The sequence below is a fragment of the Phocoena phocoena genome, chromosome 6 (genome assembly GCF_963924675.1).
Source record: "Phocoena phocoena chromosome 6, mPhoPho1.1, whole genome shotgun sequence".
Taxonomy (NCBI): Eukaryota; Metazoa; Chordata; class Mammalia; order Artiodactyla; family Phocoenidae; genus Phocoena; species Phocoena phocoena.
This window is the reverse complement of record NC_089224.1, coordinates 91,571,317-91,588,712: the sequence shown is the minus strand read 5'-3', so window position 1 is coordinate 91,588,712 and position 17,396 is coordinate 91,571,317. Positions and strand designations below refer to the sequence as shown.

At 45.8% G+C, this 17,396-nt stretch overlaps 1 protein-coding gene across 3 annotated transcripts in view; it reads left to right on the top strand.

Moving 5' to 3' along the window:
- The window catches only part of EPB41L4B (erythrocyte membrane protein band 4.1 like 4B), a 142,144-nt gene that overhangs the window by 65,825 nt on the left and 58,923 nt on the right, over positions 1-17,396 (top strand). For 2 of the 3 annotated variants that reach the window (XM_065879777.1, XM_065879779.1), the window contains exons 8-15: positions 167-254; positions 413-501; positions 798-867; positions 964-1,133; positions 3,205-3,314; positions 5,337-5,367; positions 8,428-8,461; positions 14,474-14,538. In XM_065879777.1, the coding sequence (XP_065735849.1) occupies positions 167-254; positions 413-501; positions 798-867; positions 964-1,133; positions 3,205-3,314; positions 5,337-5,367; positions 8,428-8,461; positions 14,474-14,538 (657 nt within the window). Of the gene's footprint in view, positions 1-166; positions 255-412; positions 502-797; positions 868-963; positions 1,134-3,204; positions 3,315-5,336; positions 5,368-8,427; positions 8,462-14,473; positions 14,539-16,334; positions 16,483-17,396 lie in introns of those variants that run through there. The other variant, XM_065879780.1, reaches the window with a different exon arrangement.

Here is a 17,396-nt window from a genome sequence, read left to right as displayed (position 1 = left end):
TTTCTGCTCAGTTAATAGTCTGTTCTTGGAGGTCGTGTCATGTTGATGTAAATCGGTAGCCCTCATCCCTTTAACTGCCCCAGGCACCCCTTCATGTGGCCGTGCCCTTCAGGCTTGTGTGGGTGTACGCGTTGCAGTTCACATGTGTCTCGTTGGTTTTTCTAAGGGGAAAGAGCCCTGCCCAGGCGGAACTCTCCTATCTGAATAAAGCGAAGTGGCTGGAAATGTATGGGGTAGACATGCACGTTGTCAGGGTAAGAACCGTGTGCGTTTAAGTAATTGGTTTTCCCAGTGACTGAAAAACGTGTAAACAATGTGCAAACTAAGTAATGCGGTGAGGAAACTGTTTTGCATTCTGCTCTGTGACGACCTGTTAGAACCCTCTACCGACTGTGCCTTCGTTTATTTGTAGGGAAGAGATGGCTGTGAATATTCTCTTGGACTGACCCCGACAGGCATTTTAATCTTTGAAGGAGCTAACAAAATAGGCTTATTCTTTTGGTAATTTAGTTTTGTCCTATATTAAAAATGTCTTTTCCTATTTTGTGGTGGAATTATATGTGATGGGTGATTATCGAGGGATATTTGCAACACCCAGATTCATTTTTAAAACACACGTACTCTTGCATTTGTGGGTGTCTGACAAATGGCAGTGGCGCTTCTGGATAATCACATTTAACATGAATGAGTGATTCCTTGAGCAAATCTGAGCTTAAACGGTAGAAAGGAAACGGCGGTGTGATGGGTAGACGGCGCTGCTGCAGACTGTGCTTTGAAAATGCTTTCTTTCTGGCCAGGCCCAAAATTACCAAAATGGATTTTAAAAAGAGCAAATTGACGCTGGTGGTGGTGGAGGACGATGACCAGGTAAGCCTTGCCTCCGTCCCTCCACCTTGCCGTGAGTCATCCTGAGTCAGTGTTACAAATCCCCGCTCACCGGGACCCCCGTGCTTCACCTCCGAGGGCCGGGAACAGGAGCACACGTTCGTGTTCCGCCTGGACAGCGCCCGGACCTGCAAGCATCTGTGGAAGTGCGCCGTGGAGCACCATGCCTTCTTCCGGCTGCGGATGCCGGGAAACAGGAAGTCCAACAGATCGGACTTTATCAGACTGGGCTCTCGCTTCAGGTTCAGGTAGGCACCGTCTTTACAACACGGTCATGTGTCTTGAAGGAGGGCAGCTGTGATGTTTTGGTGAAAGGAGCAGTGGACCTGCATCTGGAGGCTTGGGTTGGACGTCCTGCCCCTGCTTCTTTCTTAGCATCTGACCTTTCGTGGAGTCGCCGGAGCTCTTCTAGCCTCCGCCTCCTCACGGATAAGATGAAGCTAATAATCACAAAATTATTAACAGCTGACATTTAGCTGGAACTGTGCCGTCTAATACAGTAGGTGCGAGCTACATGTGGCTATCTAAATTAATTCATGTTCAGTACATTTAAAAATGTGGCTTCTTGGTCTCACTAACCACGCTTCAGGTGCCCGGTACAAGTGAGGTGGGTGGCTGCCACATTGGGCCGTGCTGATGTAGAACATGAGCGTCATTTTGGAAAGCTCTGTCGACCACACTGCCCTAGAGCTTTTCATGTACCAACTTGTAATCCTCCCCATGGCCTTAATGAGAGGGGTCCTCAAATTATACCCATTGTACAAATAAGGGAACTAGGTCCGGGGGCGGGTATATAATCTGTCCAAAGTCACAGCCAGTCAGTGGTAGAGCTGAGATTCAACCCCAGGCTGTCTGGGTCTTATGTCTTATATTTTAACCACTACTCTATCGCCTGTCACACGCCAACATCAAGAAATTTGGTGACAATTAAGAATGAGAGCGGATGTCACTGTGCGTGTGAGTGACCCAGGCTGGGCTCAGGAATATTTGAATCTGAAAAGATCCTGAAGAAAGAGAGGTTTATTCCGATATATTTCTACTTACGTTTCTAAGACCATGTCTCTCAAAGTGCACGAGAACTCCCTGGGTGTTTTTTTAAAATGAGGATTTAGGACCTCATCTCAGGCCTTTGTAATCAGAATCTATGGGGGACTCACGTGTGGCTGTATGAATAAGGCCTGGGAATGTGCGTTTAAAATGCACTCCCAGGGTCGATTCCTGAGGCATGTTTACAGATCTGAGAATTGCTGTTACAAGATCTAAAACTTCACATGGTTTCATAACCTCTTCTCACACATGGCATGTCCTTGAACTCTATTTAAGATGCCAAACGATTTGTTCATTTCAAATTTTTCTGCTGTGCACGGAAATGTCTGTGCACTTGTGTTTAAAGAATCGCTTGGTTTGAATGTATTTTTAAATGCTGCAGAGGGGAGTGGGGGGGACCAAGTCCTTTCTGAGAAAGAATCGACTCATGGGTCCTGCGAAGGAAGGACGGAAGGAAGATGTCATAACTGCGAAGCCTGGCAGAGACGTTGCACGGTGTGCTGAAGTCTGCTGTGCTCCAAGTGAGCAGGACCGCACTGTTGAGGTTGCCCAGGCGGGGTTTCCCGTGGGACTTGGTCCAGCCCAGCGTGAGAAGGAAGGTCCCGTGGGACTGTTGAGGTTGCCCAGGCGGGGTTTCCCGTGGGACTTGGTCCAGCCCAGCGTGGGAAGGAAGGGAGTTTGGAGACGAGTTTGCCCCTTGGAGGCAGTCAAAGCAGGTGGCAAGTGGCTCCTTCCATGTGATAAATCATAAGCTGAGGGTGGCTGGAATGAGGCAGTGATAGATCAGACAAAGACAGCATTGCCTCCTGGAAGCTGTAGCTGGACGTTGGGTTGATGGAGAGCCTTGGTGAAAGCAGCAGTGTTTTTCTTGGCATAGCAGGGAAAGCCAAGGTTTAGTTAAGTGGTCATTGATAACAGCCTTTTAAAAGAGTTAAATGTGTACCTAATACGTTTTAGGAAAGGTATTTTACGTGTGAATCAATGTTCTCTTAGTCAGATATTCCGAGTACTCAGACCTGCTTGACCAGTCAAGTGGCTGGTACCTAAACTGCAGGTTTTGTCCTTTGGCGGAAATATAATACAGCCTGGATTTGGCAACAGCGATTTTATTTTCAAGTGGAAGGCTAAATTTAGTGTGTGTCTTTGCCAAACGAGTTTGAGATAAGTTGAAATTTACATTGGAGCTCTTGGAAATAAAAGTTCACTTCCAAATGCGTATAATGTACTGACATTCTGATATTGGTAGCATGCAGTGAAATGTTTGCTTTCCAGTGGCCGGACGGAATACCAGGCTACACATGGCGCCAGGTTACGGAGAACCAGCACCTTCGAGAGGAAGCCTAGTAAACGCTATCCGTCCCGGAGACATTCGACATTCAAAGGTGGTGTGCTTTTCGTTCTGTCTTGGAATTTTACATCACGGTTAAGTTGGTTAATAAGCCCCAAGGAGTTTGGCGAAGCCGTTTGTGAAGGAACTGTCTGCTGTTCTCTGTCATTCCGAAGCTTTTGACAAAACCCCAGTGGGCTTCTCTTGGTGGGAATCAGGCTACTCTCACCATCCAGCTGTCTTTAGTCTTTCCCATTGGATGTGTTCATTTCCTTCTCCCCCTTTTCCATATTTCTTTTCTTATACCTCTTTGCTTCTGTTGGACCTGGGACCTTAGGGATATCATAGGTAAACATGTTTCTTGCCCGTGGAAGATGAAGACATGTCTCGGAAAGAACAGTCCCTTCTCCCCTCCATCTTCCAGTTTCAAATGGGGACATCAGTCTCGCGCTAACCAGAATTCTGACCACTTAAGAGCAGAACCAGAACTAATTAAAGACTGGACTCGGGGCCCAGAGTCAATCCAAGTACACCATGCCCGTGAATTTAGCCAGGCCCCAGGATGCTTGCCCTCCCTACCCACCCCCCCTTTCCCGAACTCCCCGAGCTTCGTCTGTCATTTACTACTGTGGCCTCACACCTGCATGAGGCCTGGTACCCAGTTACAGGTTCAGTCAGCAGCTGAGCAAGCCGGGCTCGTTTCTGTTTAAACCTGGCCTCCAGATCCCATCTCCTAGCTCTCCTTTGTCCACACTTGATTGCTCCTCCATTCAGGACTATCTTGTTCTTTTATAGCAGGACCTCTGCATCTCCCCACCCCACTCTTGTTCCCTCCCATATATCATTGTACTGGACATTTCATATGTTTTTCTTGTATAACTCAGGACTTAGTGGGCCTTTGTGGGACCTGGCACCTGTGCTTTCCCATCTAGAATCTTTAACCTTGTGTTCCCCACTGTTTCCTTCCTTTTTGAACCAATGGTACAATGGCGTGGCAGCCAGAAACTCTCCAAAGCCATTCTTGGCTGCTTTCGTGGGGAAAAAATTGCCCAGAGCCCAAGGAATGTGGCCTCACTTTCAAGAAAGACCAGAGGTTGAGAGGGTGGGGCTGGGTCCAGGGAGGGTGACAGGTCCGTGAAGGGTGATTGGTTGCAGGAAGTGGGAGTGGTGAGTGATGGGGCGGGGCCGGGGTGTGGGGGGTGAGAAAGCTCTCTGTCCCAAGGGCTGTGTTCACCTCCCTGGTGAGCATTATTATGCTTGTACACGTAGCCAGTTGGGTCAAAGTTGCCCAGAAACACCCCGGTCGAAGGAAGAACTTGCTGGTGGGGCCGTCCAAAGATAGTGCCCCCCCTTTACAGAGTGAGCGCCCAGTCCTTGGAGGTGTACAGGCACAAAGGGAAAGGCGCCGCGGTATGGCTGCTGCCGAGGGGAGGGTGCTTGATGCCACGAGGTGGCCTTAGAGCTCTTCCAGACTCCAGGTTCCGTGCTTCTCCTCCACTTCCCTTCCTGGTCTTCATCCTCTTTCCCTCCTTTATTTTACTGACGTTTTCTCCAGCCAGACTTCCAGCATCTTTGTGAAACCGTTAATGATTTTCCATGCTCCATTTTTCAAAGAACGAAATGGTGTCTAGGTACACAAGCTCTACCTCTGTCCATGCCCCTTCCGCAGACTCACACCCCGAACCCAGTCGGAGGTGTCTGCCCCGAGCTCCCCTGCACAGGTTACTGCTTGTATTTCAGCCTGTCTTCGATCTTTCACTCCTCTGTCTCTGGCTGTGTCAAGACTGTGAGCTCCTTGAGAGCAGGGACTGTCTGTCTCTGCCTCCTAGGACTCCTGGCCCTGGGAACTAGCTCAGTGAGCATGTTCTGAGTGAGTTGGAGGGTGGGGCACAGCGGGAGGTGATTTACTTTTCCTCCAGAAGGGAGAGGTAGCCAAGATGAAGATTCTGCCTCCTGGGGTTGGGGCTGCTTTGAGATCACAGGAATCTCTTCCTTGAGCATTGATAACAAGTGGTAAAAATGGTAAAAAGTGGTAAAGCTCTCTAAGGTGTCATACTTTTCTGTTTTTCCCTTAAAGCAAGCAACCCGATGATAGCAGCTCAGTTCTGGTAAGTGCCCCCAGAGTCCGGGTATGGCTCTGCTCTCGAATGACTGTATTTGTTTGCAATGTTGACTTTTTCCTTAATACAGTTAAATCACAGAGTGAAGCCCCTGATGGTTTCCTCTCCACCCCCTTTTTCTGCTGCCTGGCTATACCGTCCGCCTGGCTTTCAATAATTACACAGTAGAATGTTCCAAGACAGTTTGTTGTTTTGGGAAACACAGATGCTTTGTTTGAGTGGCTTTGTGCTTTGTGTATTGTAACAGTGGGTGATAAAGGTGATAGGAATGTGTATGCCACAGTGTGCTAACGGCACTGCAGGCAGTGATGGGAAAGAAAGGCCGTGCTCTTGAGCAAAAGCTCCCCGAGAAGAAAAACTGGATCGGCTCAGTGACGTGCGGGTTTCATGTCATACAACGTAGAAGACCTTTATCAACACCCAGTGAAATTCCTGTAGGAAGAGAACTTGTCACAAGACTGAAACTCTAGCACCGGTGTCAACAAACTTTTTCTGTAAAGTGCCTGGTCGTAAATATTTTAGACATCGCAGGCTCTGCTGTCTCTCTCAGGACCATTCCACTCTGCCCCCGGAGCATGAAAGCAGCATAGACAGTATGTAAATGAACGACTCCTGGCGTGTTCTGATTAAACTTTACTCACAAAAGCAGGTGGGCCAGGTTCGGCCCATGGGGCGTGGTTGGCCGCCCCCTTCTCCAGCACAGGTGGCCTTGATCTTTCCTGTACATTGGAATCACCTGCTGAGCTTTGAAACCCTCAGCCAAGCCACACCCCAGGCTAATCGAATCAGTCTCCGGGTGAGGACCTGGGCATCTGTGGTTTTAAAGCTCCCAGGTGAGTCTCTGTGCTGCCCAAGAGGACACTGTCCCATCTGGTGTGTACTTCTCTTTCTCTCCCTGAAACAGTTGTTTTCTTATGTGAGTTTCGACCTCAGTGGACAGCTGTCATGCTAGAGAATCCCAGACTATGTAATTGTTTCGGCCCTTGTGTCCAAGCTCCAGCCACTGGTAGCCCCATCTGGTTAGTCTCTGGTCATCCCAGGCACAGGTCTCAGGCTACCAGGGAGGGTGGTCTTTGAGGTCAGCCTATCTTGGTGCGCTGTACGCCCTGGGCAGTTGGTAGAGTGCGACGTGTGGAGGAGTGGGTTAGTGATGAGGCATCTGGAGGCCTCCCGCCCAGCCCTGGCATTTCTCTTAACTCAGCTCTGGGGCGGCCTTTTTCTCATCTGAAAACAAAGAGGTTGGGCTAGATCAAGTGTTTTTCGAAATTTTGTAGCTTTTGATTTTGGCCCACTAGGAGAAACCTGCCACGGAAGCCCAGTACAGAGAACAGACCAAAGCGGACTGCTCTGGGTGACACTGAGCAGGGAGGGCAGGGCTGGTACCTGCTGCTCACCCACCCCCAGCACCCCACAGGCAGCCCCAAGACACCTCCAAGGACCCCGAGGTTCTGGAGAACGTAGCTGGCCGTTGTATCATGGCTGGAAGCTCAGCCTGGCCCTCTGATGGCAGACGCTGCTTGCAGTGCCATTCGCTGGGCGTCAGATGTCTGGCTCTTCTGTCTGGGTTGCTGAAAGTATGCCCGTCAGCATGTCTTGTTTTTAATTCTCAGGGGCTTGTGAGTTATGTTTCTTTCCTTTGCTCTCTAAGGAAGTGATTGTTTTGCTTGTTTGTTTTCCCCTAATAAAATTACGTTTTCCTCTTAGCGTCTAGGAGAGATTATATATATTGAGAACCAAAATAAACTAAAACAACAAATCTCCACCACACACACAAAAAACCACCCAGTAAATATACCCTTTAGGAACAAATGAGCTAATAACCAGTGTTCGCAGCTGTTCAGTTGCTCTTCATAGCCTGTGGGGTCCTGGGGGTGGGGAGGGTTTCTATGGGAGCCGGGGATGAAACTGTGCTCTGGGTGCAGAGGTGATGCCAGGAAAATAGCACCTTGCAGAACACTTAGCCCTCCTGGTGAAATGCAGCCGGGGGTGAATCTGGCCCAGAACCTGGCTCTGTGCACTGGCCCTCTATGAAAACTGGAACACAGGGTTATTTAGACCCTAAGCAAGACTCATAACTATGAAATGTTTTCCTCTCATTTCTGGAGGAGCAGTAAACCTTGATTTTGAACACGCCACCCTAGCAGCCGAGCCCGATGATGGTGCTGGGTTGGTCTGTGGTTTTTCTGGCAGATGCCGAGCTTGCATATTAGATACATTGTGTTTTGCACCAACCGTCTCCACCCATACTTTTGACCAGAGTAGTTATACTTCAGATTCCATCAAAAGAGGATCATGCATGAGGACCCTGAAACCTTTCTGCAGGTTCTCAGAGAGCCAGCGTGGCTTGGCGGAAAGGATACTGGCCTAGGGGTTTTGCAAATGTCAATTCCGGTCACAGTGCAGCTATGGACTAGCTAGCGAGTGTCCTAACTTCTCTGTTAGGCAACCGTTTCTTTATCTATAAAATGAGGTGGTAACATTTATTGACCTCATAGCCTTGTTGTGTGGATTAAATAATAACAGATGTGAAGTTCCCAGTACAGAACCTTATGTGGAATGAACATTCCAGAGTGGTGGCCACATCACGGCAGCATTGTTGAGAGCGGTGGGACCCACAGTGGTGTATGCTCAGAAGTGGCTGGTGGCCCTCCCTTGAGCTGGAGAAAGCCCTGGGCATCACTGGAGCTGCCTGGTACCATGGGCCACCCAGCAATGCCAGGGCAGGCCTGGAATGGGAGCTAAAATTATTTAGTTTGCCCAACTGAAAGGACCTCCTTTTTGCCACCAAAATAAAACATTATAAGCACGGGTCTGGAATATTACCTACATGTTTCTATTTGTGAACTCTAAAGTGACGAATGAGAGCTGCTGTTTGGTTTCCCCAGTTATATGTTCATTTAAGCTGCTAGTAACCAAATAGAAATAGTATTTGTAAAAGTTGCTAACAGAGTAGCTAGCACCTAGGATTAGTTTACAACTGTTAAATAAATCAGTAATAATGCCGCTTTACAACCTGTTACATTACAATTTTTCTTTTCTTTTTTTTAGCTCTAAAACAAATCCTGAAGTCCATAATTACCAGGTGAGCTATTGCTTTTAAAGGTTTTCATGTCATACTTCTTAAAGTGTCTAAATTTTCCACACTGAGCAGTCATTGCACTTATAATCAGGTTTGGAAGAAATAACAGCAGTACATGTTTTTTTTGAGAAAACAGTAAGAGGAGAGCCTTCTCCCCTGACCCCTGCTTCCTCTTGGTCATCTGAGCTGCCTGTTTTTCTTAACCTTGTACACTGGCAAGCAGCAGGGATATATGTTCTAAGTTTCTGGGTGGTCAAACACAGCCTCTCGGGGGCACTCAAGTGAGGCCATTTTTTGTCCAAGTGTGTTCTAGGCCCAGGGAACATGAGTCCCTGGAGGTGTGCCCCCAGGAGAAGGATGTCTTGGTCACATGTTTGGGAAATGCTGTGTCCTTCATTCCCTTCTTGGATCTTATGGTGCCCACTGGGATGTCAAAAGTGCTGAAAAATCCTTCAAGGAAGACACGTTTTATTTTTTTAAATCCAGTGTTTCCGCAAATCATTTGACTGTTGGACAACCTTCCCACCATAAGAAAAGCTGGCTTCCCCCACCACTTCTGTTGCTGGTGTGTTCGTTTCCATCAGTGGAATAGTGGTTTCTAGAACCTGCTTTGTAAAGCACTGTGCTAGGCCTGTTGGCTGCAGGAGTGGAGATGGGTTTCCATGGCTGATGTTCTGCTCTTTCACAGGATGACCATCAAGGCCCGAACCCCCTGCCTGCCCACCAGCCACTGCTGTGGGTAGCTCTCGCTGGCTGTTCGCAGCCTTCTGTAACCTGGGTCCAGCTTAACTTTTCTACATTTATTGTCCCTGCTCCTTAGCATACATCATGTGTTCAGTTCTTAGAGAATCACATCATTTTTTTAAAAACATCTTTATTGGAGTATAATTGCTTTACATTGTTGTGTTAGTTTCTGCTGTGTAACAAAGTGCATCAGCTATAGGTATACATATATCCCCATATCTCCTCCCTCTTGCGTGTCCCTCCCACCTTCCCTATCCCACCCCTCTAGGTGGTCACAAAGCACTGATCTGATCTCCCTGTGCTATGCAGCTGTTTCCCACTAGCTATCTGTTTTACGTTTGGTAGTGTATATATGTCCATGCCACTCTCTCACGTTGTCCCAGCTTACCCTTCTGCCTCCCCATGTCCTCAAGTCCATTCTCTAATAGGTCTGCGTCTTTATTCCTGTCTTGCCCCTAGGTTCTTCATGAGCATTTTTTTTTAGATTCCATATATATGTGTTAGCATATGGTATTTATTTTTCTCTTTTTGACTGACTTCACTGTGTATGACAGACTCTAGGTCCATCCACCTCACTACAAATAACTCAATTTCGTTTCTTTCTATGGCTGAGTAATATTCTGTTGTATATATATGCCACATTTTCTTTATCCATTCATCTGTTGATGGACACTTAGGTTGCTTCCATGTCCTGGCTATTATAAATACAGCTGCAATGAACATTGTGGTACATGACTTTTTTTTTTTTTTTTTTTTTTTTGCTGTACGCGGGCCTCTCACTGTTGTGACCTCTCCCGTTGCTGAACACAGGCTCTGGATGCGCAGGCCCAGCGGCCATGGCTCACAGGCCCAGCCGCTCCACGGCATGTGGGATCTTCCCGGACTGGCGCACGAACCCGTGTCCCCTGCATCGGCAGGCGGACTCCCAACCACTGCGCCACCAGGGAAGCCTTATGACTCTTTTTGAATTATGGTTTTCTCAGAGTGTATGCCCAGTAGTGGGATTGCTGGGTCGTATGGTAGTTCTATTTATAGGTTTTTAAGGAACCTCCATACTGTTCTCCATAGTGGCTGTATCAATTTACATTCCCACCAACAGTGCAAGAGGGTTCCCCTTTTCTCCACACCCTCTCCAGCATTTATTGTTTGTAGATTTTTTGATGATGGCCATTCTGACCGGTGTGAAGTGATACCTCATTGTAGTTTTGATTTGCATTTCTCTAATGATTAGTGATGTTGAGCATCCTTTCTTGTGTTTGTTGGCAAGCTGTATGTCTTCTTTGCAGAAATGTCTATTTAGGTCTTCTGCCTACTTTTGGATTGGATTGTTTGTTTTTTTGATATTGAGCTGCATGAGCTGCTTGTATATTTTGGAGATTAATCCTTTGTCAGTTGCTTCATTTGCAAATATTTTCTCCCATTCTGAGGGTTGTCTTTTTGTCTTGTTTATGGTTTCCTTTGCTGTGCAAAAGCTTTGAAGTTTCATTAGGTCCCATTTGTTTATTTTTGTTTTTATTTCCATTTCTCTGGGAGGTGGGTCAAAAAGGATCTTGCTGTGATTTATGTCATAGAGTGTTCTGCCTATGTTTTCCTCTACGAGTTTTATAGTGTCTGGCCTTACATTTAGGTCTTTAATCCATTTTGATTTTATTTTTGTGTAGGGTGTTAGGAAGTTTTCATTCTTTTACATGTAGCTGTCCAGTTTTCCCAGCACCACTTATTGAACAGGCTGTCTTTTCTCCACTGTATACTCTTGCCTCCTTTATCAAAAATAAGGTGATCATATGTGCGTGGGTTTATCTCTGGGCTTTCTATCCTATTCCATTGATCTATATTTCTGTTTTTGTGCCAATACCATACTGTCTTGATTACTGTAGCTTTGTAGTATAGTCTGAAGTCAGGGAGCCTGATTCCTCCAGCTCTATTTTTCTCTCTCAGGATTGCTTTGGCTATTCGGGGTCTTTTGTGTTTCCATACAAATTGTGAAAATTTTTGTTCTAGTTCTGTGAAAAATGCCATTGGTAGTTTGATAGGGATTGCACTGAATCTGTAGATTGCTTTGGGTAGTATAGTCATTTTCACAATGTTGATTCTTCTAACCCAAGAACATGGTGTATCTCTCCATCTATTTGTATCATCTTTAATTTCTTTCATCAGTGTCTTATAGTTTTCTGCATACAGGTCTTTTGTCTCCTTAGGTAGGTTTATTCCTAGGTATTTTATTCTTTTTGTTGCAGTGGTAAATGGGAATGTTTCCTTAACTTCTCTTTCACATTTTCATCATTAGGTATATAGGAATGCAAGAGATTTCTGTGCATTAACTTTGTATCCTGCTACTTTACCAAATTCATTGATTAGCTCTAGTAGTTTTGTGGTAGCATCTTTAGGGAGAATCACATCATTGTTGCCCCATAATTTTTTCCCACTGTTCCTTGGTCCACACTTGTCTGCTGGGAAGCTGTCACCTCCACAAAGCCTTCTCTGAGCCCCTTGATTAGAAATCACCAGCACCAGTGGTTCTGAGCCCTGCTGCATGTTAGAACCATCTGGCAAGCTTTAAAAAAATAATTGGTGCTTGGGCCTCAGCCTGGACTGGTTGAATCTGAAACTCTAGGGTGTGTGGGATCTGGGTATTGACAAGCGGTGGTGCCTCTCTAAGGTGGTTCTGATGAGCGGCCAGGTGGGGGCCCTGAGCTAATGATGTGTCCCTGGCTTCCCAGGTTATCGTGTGCTCAGAGGCAGCATCCATGTCTGATGACCCCCTAACATGGTGGCCAGCTTTCTTGTCCTGGGTGGATGTGAATGTCCAAGGGACACTCCTCCCCTGAGTTTCTCTGCCCTGTCGCCAGTCTGGTTTTGAATGTCACAATAAAACTACTCCATGATGAGTTCACTTTGGAGCCTTAGTCTAATCAGTCTCTTTCTGGATCTAATCAGTCTCATTACTGTAGATATTAACTCCTTAGTTGGGGGCAGTGATCCCAGTGTACATTATCTTTATGAGACCTCCAAATTATGTTTCCGAAGAATTTTGTGATATCGTCTTCTGTACATGAAATCTTATTCCCAATGCGCAGAGCCTGGACGTGACTTCCGAGTTGTAGGGAATTAGTGTAAAAAGTGCTTTGCACCTGGAAGGGGAAAGGCCAGCTTTCCTGATCTCCTTGCTGCTGCCTTTGGGTTCTTGAATCTTCCTAGTCAGAGTTTTTTTTTTTTTTTGGTCGGACTTTCAGGTGTGAGTGGCTAAAATGTTGTTGATGGGTGATTAGTGCTTGAAGGGGAGAAAAAAAAATAAAATAAACAAAGCAAAGCATTCCCAGCTCAGCACTGCCCTTGCCCCAGCAGCCTCGCAGGTAGAGTGAACATCGAGGCGATTGTTTGTTGAAATCAAATCCATGACAACTGTTACCTGGATGTTGTTCTTCTCGTAACATCTTTGGCAACCACTGGCCCTCTGCTCCTTGCCAGCCTTTAGAGGTGCCATGATGGGAGTAAATTGACCAGGAAGAGAACATCCTGATAGGTGGCCCGGTAAGCATCTGAGCACTGAGAAAGGTTTCCAGGAAGGTGGTATTGCAGCATTGGTGTTACTCTGACCTCAGCAAGCTTAGCCAGATGCAAAGGACGAATTGCTGTGTCCTTGATGGGAGCAGTATTGGCATTTGGAGAGGGACAGTTCTTCATTGCTTGGGACTGTCCTTAGAGTTACAGGAGATTTAGCTTCCCTCTTCTCTGCCCAAGAGTCACAGGTAACCCTCCAGTCATTGTGGCTAGCAAAACTACACATACTCATTTCCAGTTGTCCCCAGGGAGATGTAACTGTCCTGGTTGAGAACCAAGTGGGTGAACATTAAAAAATACTCCTTAACAGCTTTAGAGGGTGTATAAATTACCAAAGGAGACCAAGGAAGGTTCTGGAATATCCTCCTTCCAAGTCTCTATGGATAAGGTGCCCACCTCTCTCCAATGCATCTGATTTGGTTGTGTTTGAAGACAAGATATATAGAATAGAAGGTCCACTTCTATTCTAGGTTACTCTCTTTTGTTCAAGACCCAGTTGGTGGAGCCTCTTTTGGGGCCTTGGCTGTATGGCCAAAACGCCTGAAACGGTTCAGCTTTGGGCAAATCATCTATCGCCTCTGGGTTTCTGTATCCCCTAAGAGAGAGAAACATGAAGCGACTATTTCCAGGAGATTCTAAAGCCCTAGTCAGCTTTCAGATTCTGCCACTGAAATGTTTTCTCCAGGTTCCTCTTTCCAGTAGGATGTCCTCTGGGGGCTGTGGACTTGCCGACAGGCATCCTTGAAGGAGAGGGGCCACTGGAATACAGAAGAGTCAGTGAGGGCATCGCAGGTCCATGAAAATGGAATGAACAGAATTGCTGAGAATTTTTCATAATAGAGAATGGACTTCTGCTTCTTAACCAGAACAGCAGGGAAGAAGAAGAAGGGGAAGAAATAATTAAAAGAATAATGGTGGCAAGCCCGTGGTGACTTAAATGTCAGGAGAACCTAATTTGCCCCATAGAAAATTTAGCCTTGAAAAGCCCCAGGGCTTCTGACACAGTCTGGGACCGCTGCCCTCTGCAGGCCAGAAGTGGACTGGCAGGCAGCCTGCCACCCACCCAGGCCAGCCTTATATCTTCACCCCGGGCCGTTTTGTGAGTCATCAGTCTGGATCCATTTTCTCATGTTAAAATGGGCAAACGACTTCTTTCCTTCTGTTTTATCAGGATAATGGTGCTCTGGATGATTTGGGGTTTTGTTTGTTTGTTTCCGGGGCCGGGTGGGGGTGGGGTGGGGTGTGGGGGGTGTGTTTTGTTTTGGATCACATTTTAGAAAAATTTTTTTTAACAAGAGAGAAAGAGTTCGCCCAGAGTCCTGCTGCCTTGGCATCCTCTGTCCAGTCGTTGTCTGTTTGCAGATGTAACTGTTTACACACAGTTGTTGTCATTTTCAGCAACGACAGAAATTGTTTCTAAAGAATAAATTACCCACATTCTCTCCGTCTCTCTGGCCCCTTCCGTGGGTTCCCTTGGTAGAGATGAATATTGCCTTGCCTGGGCGCTCTAGGGCACCCTTTCAAGGCAGAGATGCCTTCCGCTTTCTTCTTGGAGGGCAGCCCCCAGCCTTTGTCACAGGGGAAACGGGATATCCTGGGAAACGTGCGCTCCCCCAGCCAGGGTTCAGTAAGAGCCTCTCCATTCACAGCCGGTGAAGACCATTGAAAGCAAAGGGCATCTAATAATCGAGTTTGGTGTTTTATTTCTAGCCTCAGTATCACCCCAATCTTCACCCCAGCCAGCCTCGGTGGCACCCACACTCTCCAAACATCAGGTAAGTACCTGAGCTCATAGAGCCGTCTTTTCCCAAGCTCTCCTTTTCTACTTAGTTATGAATTGAGATTCTGTATCAGAAACAACTGTTAACGAGTTGTCTTGTCCCGGAAGAGATGAATAACTTGCAAAGCAAAATAAGCCGGTGATGGGTCTGGATTTACTAAAGTTATGCTTGACGAAATAAAAATGAACTGGGTGGGGTTTTTTGTTTTGTTTTGTTTTAGTCATTCTAACCTCAGATATTTTGGGTTTGGTTTTATGTTTGAAATGTTACTTAAAATTTCTAAGTAACGTTTTCCTGTCCCGAGAATTCATTTACTAAAAATAAGACTAAGGCTCAGGGACTTTTGTCGTGGGATTTTTTTTTTTTTTGAAAGGATTTTTTTTTTTTTTTTCCCAGGGATGGGGTGGAGGGTTTCTTTTTGTGGTGATGGATCTTTCTCTAAACCTAGGGGTCGGTAAACTTTTTCTGTAAAGGGCCAGATAGTCAATATTTTCAGCTTTGTGGTCTCTGTCACAACTATTCAACTCTGCCATGGTAGCTTGAAAGCAGCCACAGACGATACAGAAGTGAATGGGCCTGATTGTGTTCCCATAAAGCTTATTTATGAAAATAGACAGTGTGGGATTTAGGCTGAGGGCCGTGTATACCCACCTCTGCCCTAACCTACCACAGTCCTTCCTAAGGAAACTGGCACCTGCCTTGTTGCATTTACGGTTAAGCTTGAGATGTTTTTTTAATGCCAGCTTTGTAAAGGCAAACGTTCCTTTCATGATTTGAATTTCAGATCAGTCTTAATTGGTGTTTATGTGTGAAGCTCTTTCAGAAACATAGTTGGTGAATTCAGTTTGCAGAAAGTTATTTCTTAGTGAGATTGCTAGCCTTGCTCCTCGAGAAAGTGCGGCGAATGGAGTGATGGGAATAAATCCATTGAGAGCAGGGCAAGTGAGAGCAAGTTAGTTCTTGATAGTTCTTACCAAGTTTGCTGGGGATCCTGTAGGACAACAGTGCAGTTCGATCATAAGCACTTGATATTCATGTAACATTTAAAAGCAAGTGAAACTAGTGAAGTAATACTTCTAAATGTTTCTGTGTCACAAAGGCCGTTTCTTTTCCAGACATGAGACACAGAGAGATCTATAGAAATGCTTTTTAATTTAACCTTGTGTTTACAAAATTTAACACTTATTTTTGCCTCTTTTACCATATTGGTTTCCTTGTGAGGCAGACCTGGCTGGGAATGCTAGGGAGGCTGGACCGGTGCTGCTTGCAGGTGGCCCTGCTGCCTGGAAGTATCAGTGTCACCTGCACACTTGTTCATGCAGAGTCCCAGCCCCACCCCAGACCTACTGCATCAGAATCTCTGGGGGTGGTTCCCAGCATATTGTGTTTTATCAGACTCTCCAGGAAAGGAGAATTATTTGGTCCAGCACTTTTGGAATATGCTGCATGAGGCATTCACAGTGTCCATTTACATGGCAGCAGTTCTTGAGAATTCCCGTAGAAAAGGAACCTTTTTCACCACCACCTAGCTTTCCCCAGACCGACTTGATCATCAGACACCCTTTGAGGGATGATGGCACAGCCAAGGGCTTGGAAGTTGATAGAGGACCCACATCTGAATTTTTTAAATACTTGAAAGTAGAAAACCCATTCATTTCCATCTGAAAGCCATCCCCATTTATGTGGTTCATGGTTTTTCTTGTCCGTTTCCTTTGTGCTTGTGTTGTTTCACTCACCTCTCTGCATTGTCTTCATACCCCCACTGACCACTCACTCTGCGAACAAAACAGGCCATCCTTTCAGGATGACAGGCCGCATTGGAAAGCATCGGCCAGTGGAGATGACAGCCATTTCGATTATGTCCACGACCAGAACCAGAAGAACTTAGGAGGAATGCAAAGTATGATGTATCGAGATAAACTCATGACTGCACTTTGAGAGACTGAAGCGTCTTACTTCCATTCACCATCATAGTTTCGTTACATCCCATGGAAAGTGTCTTGGCATCCCGTGGACGTGTTTGTAGAAATGTCTTCTAGGAATAGTTCTGAAAGGTGTTTTCAGTGTCTGTGTAAATATTTGAAAATAACCCCAGTAGGTAGTCCTAACTTACTGACTGCATTCTCAAAAAATGAAGGTAGTTAAAGGCTCAGGAATCGTTCTGATATTCTGATTTTAAAATTGGAGTATAAGTCTGTGTTTATCGTATTGCTGTGTACCTGATGTTTCTTTGTTATTTAATGAATGGGACCAAAGAAAACCAGAAAAACTTGGGAAGATCGCTCCGTAGAGAGTACCATATAGTACAGTGGTGGGAATTGAGGTCACTGGGGGCCCAGCCTCTGCCATTGTGTGATCTTGGACAGACCATCTCCCCTCTGTTGGCCTCATTTTCCCCGTCTGAAAAGAGCAAGTTGGACTAAATGATCACAAGGTCCTCTCTAGCTCTACAGTTCTGTGATTTATCAACGTTTTGTATTCTTAGGCTGAGGACATAACATTCACACCTTCTTTAACAGAGAGTTACCTCTTTCAAAAGCTGAATAAAGTATATAACATGTTAAAGGTTATATCAATACAGGGAGATTTTGAATTTCCTATCTTAAAGCAGTTTAGTCATTTTGAATCCTCGCAGTTTTATTAATCAGAAATCACATAGCCTTTATTTTTATAGAAGTTTCTGCTCAAGTACAAGAATAACTTTTTAATGTCTTACCGTGTGGTGCTGCTAACTTGCGTGCTTTCAGAAGACATAATTATGAATGCACACTGTCAATATATAGAGTTCAAGGGTTGGTTTTTATCCTAGGCTTCATTCTTTTAAGAAGCAACATGCAATATGAGATGCATTT